Source organism: Gymnoscopelus microlampas (genome assembly GCF_963454915.1).
Source record: "Gymnoscopelus microlampas genome assembly, chromosome: 14".
NCBI classification, from domain to species: domain Eukaryota; kingdom Metazoa; phylum Chordata; class Actinopteri; order Myctophiformes; family Myctophidae; genus Gymnoscopelus; species Gymnoscopelus microlampas.
The window spans coordinates 47,992,102-47,998,101 of record NC_139951.1 but is presented as its reverse complement, the minus strand read 5'-3'; the positions used below and the strand labels follow the sequence as shown (position 1 = coordinate 47,998,101).

General features: G+C 48.3%; 2 protein-coding genes across 2 annotated transcripts in view; both read right to left on the bottom strand.

Annotated features, from left to right (window-relative positions):
* Window positions 1-1,710: 1,710 nt before the first annotated feature.
* sema4gb (sema domain, immunoglobulin domain (Ig), transmembrane domain (TM) and short cytoplasmic domain, (semaphorin) 4Gb) overlaps window positions 1,711-6,000 on the bottom strand; it is a gene marked incomplete at both ends in the record, with an annotated part of 75,418 nt that continues 71,128 nt past the window's right edge. Inside the window, 2 exons of the mRNA XM_084078413.1 lie at window positions 1,711-1,915; window positions 2,959-3,239. Coding sequence (XP_083934539.1) covers window positions 1,711-1,915; window positions 2,959-3,239 — 486 coding nt within the window. The remainder of the gene's footprint in view (window positions 1,916-2,958; window positions 3,240-6,000) is intronic.
* LOC311059584 (exonuclease 3'-5' domain-containing protein 2-like) lies at window positions 3,882-5,333 on the bottom strand (the record flags this gene model as incomplete). The annotated part of the gene is made up of 1 exon (XM_084077590.1): window positions 3,882-5,333. The coding sequence occupies one exon, from the start codon at window positions 5,331-5,333 to the stop codon at window positions 3,882-3,884; it is 1,452 nt and encodes a 483-aa protein (XP_083933716.1).

The window sequence follows — 6,000 nt, the reverse complement described above, 5'->3', positions numbered from 1 at the left end:
AGCAGCCAATCGATCCCCGCGGCCACACCCTCTGTGGTCTCCGCCAATGGTAGTCAATCGAACTCCCTGGAGTCGTTGGGTTTATGGAGTCAGTGGGCTCTGGAGTCATAGCCTGGAAACCAGACCAATCTGCCATCGCAATAATCGCCCTCGGGCAGATTTGGTCTGGCACCGCTCAGTTGGGATTGGATTTCACTCCCTCCGAAGTAGTGAGTGACCCAATCAGGGCCCAGTATGCAAATATGGTGGCGGGTTTATCGCCAGAGGCAATTTTTTGAATTCGCCCCTTGGAAATACAGGTTCCACACAGAGATTGCAGACTAATATCTACGCCAGGGGTCTTCAACGTTTTCAGGCCAAGGACCCCCTAGCTGAGAGAGAGATGAAACAGGGACCCCCTACTCTATATTGTATAAAGTTGTGTTTCAGATTGAAGTTTTTTCTTTACTTAGTCTGCTCTTTTTCGCCTCTACACCTATAGCCTCTTTGCCAAAAATAGCCGATCTACAAGCTCTCAACGCCTCGCAGCGCGAGGTGTTGAGAGCTTGTAGATCTGCTATTTTCGGCTAATGTTTCCCTCAGAAAAGGAATTCTAGGGTTCAAGTGGTTAATGTAAAAAAAACAAAATCCTATCACACAAAGATTTGGCAGAAACCCTATGGTAGCCCTGAGGACCCCCTAGGGGTCCCGGACCCCCTGTTGAAGACCCTTGATCTACGCAGTGATATCAGTCTGGCCATGCCAGGCTGATGGAGTCGGGCCTCTGCCTCCTCAACGCGTCTTGTCTTTTCCCTCTGCCACTCAGCCAGCCGCTAACAACAGAACACTGGCTGGAGCGAAGAAGAATCCATTTTGTGATTTTGCAACAATTATATTCCAATAGCAACGGGCGCGGCGCCACCGACAGCTGCAAAGTGTCGATGTTTGTTATTATTGCTATTTACACGAGGACAAAGGGAGGGGGCGGCGGCTTCGATTAGACGTCAGAAATGCAACGATGTACCCCAGCCAGCCATCTGTGGCACTTATGCAGTGTTTTTTTACAGAAACGCGGCTCTTGGAGGAGCTGTTAACATCGAGGTGTTTGGCACCAACAACAACACTTTGAGTGCATCTGTGTGAAACTCTGTAGAGTCTCTAAATATAGGATCTCTACCCAGATTCTCGTTGCTCATATACTGTAGGGCCGACTTCAGTCTCCAGGCCCTGTCCCACATATTGCACCCTTGCGAGACTTCTCTGACCCATCCGGTCCAACGTCTTCTTCTCCTCATTTTGGGCTAAAACACTGAGGTAGGACGGTTACTGCTTTTGTCCTTTAGGAGAACGGGAGGGGAACGGGACGGGACTCTTAAAGAGTCTAAAATGTTAAGGAGTAGAAGTTGGGAGTCCAGTCATTTGGCGATGTTTGTTTTCTGTGATATTTCTTTGTCCGTTTTGTCAAGTGAAAAAGGACGTTATAACACTGTTATAGTCATGGGAGTCACAGAACGGCTGCAACGTGTTACGGTTATAGGGTTAGACGTTGTGACTCACAGCTGCTCTCATTTAAAACATGACAGCAGCGGTGCATACGGCCTAGTCCTCCCCACCACTAGGGGTCAGTAGTCATCATGGGGGGGAGGGAGGGAGAGTGGGTTAAATAAATATAAATACATAAACTGGGAGAAATGGGAAGCAGGGGGGTGTGTGGGGGCTGGGGGTGGGGGACTAGATGGAGCTCTCGTCAGGCTGAGGGTCCAGCTGCGTGTGCTTCCTCTTCTCCAGGATGCGGTTGAGCTCCTCGGTGAAGGAGTGGTAGAGCGGCGACGTGCCCTCCCCCCCCTCGCCGTCCGCCTGCGTCAGCAGCACGTAGCTGTTGCCGTTCATCTTCCTCAGCACGGCGGGCAGCGTCGACGACAGACCGCTGGTGGGCCTGTCAACGACACGGAATGTTAAGACGACGATTAATTGCAATTAACGGCGTAGGAGTAAGGGATTTCCTTTGTGTTAGATAGCTCTACTGTATATTCTGATAGTACTCATTGCTACGGAGTGTTCAGTAACAGGAGTCTCCATGTACTCTCTCCTGATTGGCTAAAATTTGGTCACCCACCTGAAAATGTGTTTTCTGTTTATTAAGATTGAGAGACGGGGAGACCGGTTGTTACTGAACAAACACTCTATACCAGCAATGATAACTATCAGAATACAGTATAGCGCTTTTAACCTTTTAACTGTTTTGTTTTCATTTTAACCGAAAAATATCACTTACTCTACCTTTAAAGATTTCTTTTTTTAAATATTTTTTTATAGGGGACAATAATATAGCATAGCATATGGCTAAAGTCATTGCATGTGAAGTCACCCCTTTTTTCCCCCCTTTCCTTTACACAAACCAAAAGACAACATGCAGTCCCCCCCCCCAAACAAAAATAATGAGCAGCCTAAACAGCACAACAAAGAAAGACATCAACAATGTAACAGAGAATAAATACCTCCCCCACCAAAAAAAAAGAAAAAATAAATCACATCATGGGTCACAGTCATTGTCATTGTGTCATACACTTTGGCTATTCAAAAATAGCAGATCTACAAGCTCATACGAGCTTGTAGATCTGCTATTTTTGAAAAATCGTGAAAATGTGTGCAAATCTTTGAATATATATTGTTTTAAAGTGAACATTTTTAACTCATATCTTTGCTTCTTGGGGGTCCCTGGAACAAAATATTTTGAGATGGGGGTCGGCGGCCAAATACATATCATTTCGGGGGTCCTTGACATGAAAAAGTTTGAGAACCACTGATATAGAAACGTACGTATTTTCAGAAAACTGTTGGGAATTTAGAAGACATTTGTAGAATCGGCTTCAGGTCTTAACGGGTTAATCGATTTACGATAAATTGTTACATGCCTAAGAACCACTGATGTATACAATCGAGAGAGAGAGAGAGAGAGAGAGAGAGGCCAATACGTACCCGTTGGCGAACTCCGCGTCGAGCGGCGGGGGCGGTATCACGACGGGCAGCGGGGGGGCGGGGGGCGGCGTCCTGCTGGGGGACAGCAGGTCGTCGTCCCCGCCGGCGAGGACCATCTGCAGGAAGCCGTCGCCCAGGTCCTCCAGGTTGGGGACGGACGTGGAGCGGGACCGGGACATGGAGCGGGACAGGCTGCGGCGGCTCTGGCGCCCGTTGCAGTGGCTGGAGATGGTCTTCAGCTCAAACAGAGAGCTGCTCTTACTGTCCAGACCGCCCAGCACCTGCACGTACAGTAAGGGTACAACAACTCATTGAATTCATTGATTTAATTCAGGGGTCTTCAACAGGGGGTCCGGGACCCCTAGGGGGTCCTCAGAGTTACTACAGGGGGTCCACCAAATCATTGTGTGATATGATTTTTTTTTTTTCCTTAACCACTTGAACCCTAGCATCCCTTTTTCTGAGGAGAACTTTAGCCAAAAATAGCAGATCTACAAGCTCACAACGCCTCGCGCTGCGAGGCGTTGTGAGCTTGTAGATCGGCTATTTTTGGCAAAGAGGCTATAGGTGTAGAGGGAAAAAAGAGCAGACCACGTAAACAAAAAATGTTGAATCTGAAACACAATTTTATACGATATAGAGGGGGTCCCTGCTTCATCTCTCTCTCAGCTAGGGGGTCCTTGGCCTGAAAACGTTGAAGACCCATGATTTAATTGATTATCGAAAATAATCGATTATTGATATTTTAACACATTGAGTGCCAAGGACTCTGCACACACGTCATGCGAAGTCCAGCATAAACGTTATGCGAAGCCCTGCCAATCAATCGGTCAATTAGAGTAGCAGGATAATACAATTTATAATATAATCTAAATGAATAATAATTATTATTTATATCATTATTAATTATTTTGAGGGTCTGATCACTGATTTAGGTGGGGAAAGAAGCCTAAATAATAGCCAGAGCTCTGAACAATAGTCAGTGGCAAGTTTGGAGGCAAGTGGAGTGATCGTGTGCTGATCAACCCCGGACGTACTTTGGAGGGCATTTCAATTAAAGGAGTAGGATGAGAATCAGGACGTCCTGAGGGTTCCAATAGCAACCGTACTATGAAAGGGTCTTCACTCTGAAGCTCTCCTTTTCCTTGGGACAGGTACCACGTGGCTTTCTTTTCATCACAGGTACACAGGGGCTGGCCGTCTGGGGCATGAAGGAAGCAGGTGCCATTGTCATACAGAGGAGATTTCCTGGAAGAATAGGCTACACCCCGTGGCTTTCCCTTATTGTTTTTACGAGGGTCTGGGACTTGCCGATCTCCAGACTCTGGGCTATCACTTGTAGTTTTTCGGAGTCTCCGTCTCCTCTCTCCATCTGCGATTGTCTCCTCTCCGTCTAAAAGCATCCGGTGTCTGAAGGGCACGTCCATCAGGCCCTGGAGGCGGGCAGCCAGCTCAGAGTAGGTTCTCCCTGTAGTTGTTGGGGAGCTGGCTTCAGGATCAAGGCCCAGGAGATGGAAGAACAGGGCGATGGAGACCTGGGCATCTCTGGCTGCATATGCCATCTGCTCCGGGGTCAGCTGGTCAGCCTCCCAGTCACTGCATCGCAACTTCAGGGATTTGTCCAGAGACACGTTCAACACGTCCGCAGCCAGCGACTGCAGACTGAGGCCATTGTTCCATGTAACTTGCCTCAGTCTCAAGGCAAGGTAGCGCAGGTCGACCGTGCACCCCAAAGACATGCCGTGGTCCAGGGTCAGACGCTTCCCGTCTTCGTAGCAGCCCACGCCAACCTTCAGGATATGGGGGTCGCGGAGCACTTCAATCAGGCTGAGTGGGAAGGACCGCTGGCCACCACGAAAGCACACCAGCCATACCAGTGCACAAAGCCCAGAGTAGGTCGCAATCTGCAGCAGGGAGACTTCAGAGATTCTGTCATTTACTGAAACCCATTCACAGTCAAGGCCGAGGACTGGGAAGTGTGACAGTTCATGTTGCAGCGAGGGCCACAGCCGTTCCCACTGTTCTTCAGAGCTCACCACCACTGGCTTCACCCGCAGCAGCTGCTCAGGAGACGGCAGTCGAAAAGAAGGGGACAGTTGTGCAGTCGCAGTTTGACAATGAACAGCTTCAATCTCCTTTGAAACGCAACGTAGTGTTTGCGTAGGCTGACACTCCAAGGCCTTAACTTCTTTTTTGATAGGACTTGATGGAGACACAGGTTGAACTGCTATTTGTGCAGACTGACGCTCCACAAAATAATACTCTTTGACGGGGCATGACACAAGTCGAGCTACTTCCTGAGCGGGAGGCAGCTTCTTTCTCTGCGTCTGAAACACCCGCCATAATACGAGCCCTCCCAAAGAGGCTCCTAGCATTGTGGTTAGACTGGTGGTTAGGGATCCTCGTGGTGTCATCACAGCTTTTAGTGGTATTCGTCTTCTTGAGCAGGATGGAAAATTGCAAACCTTTTGCCTAGTCAATGGGCTCCTTTGTGATTCTGGTTCTGCATCTTCCTTTGCGCTTCGAAACCTGCAGCACCTCACCCACACGCACGTTATTGTCTGTCTGCACGTTAGTGTCCGTCTGCATATTTGGAAGTAGCTGCTCCTACGCCTTATATCGTTATGACTGAGTCAGAGTGACGTGAGTGTGACGACGTGTTCCGCCGACCAGCCGGTCCCTTAAAGGGATAGACATTTTTTTTTTTTTTTTGCATTCCTAAGCCAATAATTTGGTGACCAGCGGACCGGTAGGCAGCGGTTCCGGTAGGAGACACAAAGGAGACTATTTGTGTCTCCTATCTGAACCGCTGTCGGTCATCAAATTATTGATTGATTGACTAATCGATAGGAAAAAATCACACCCTGTGTGAAGAGAGTGGTGCCTTTGATGAGCCCCGTATTGTATAGATTGATGTTGTCATCAATGTTTGTGGACAGACATACATACAGACATACATACATACATACATACGGACAAAGCCAGATATAGGAGTGGTTGGCACCACTCAAAAAAGTCATTTTGGGGGTGAACTATCCCTTT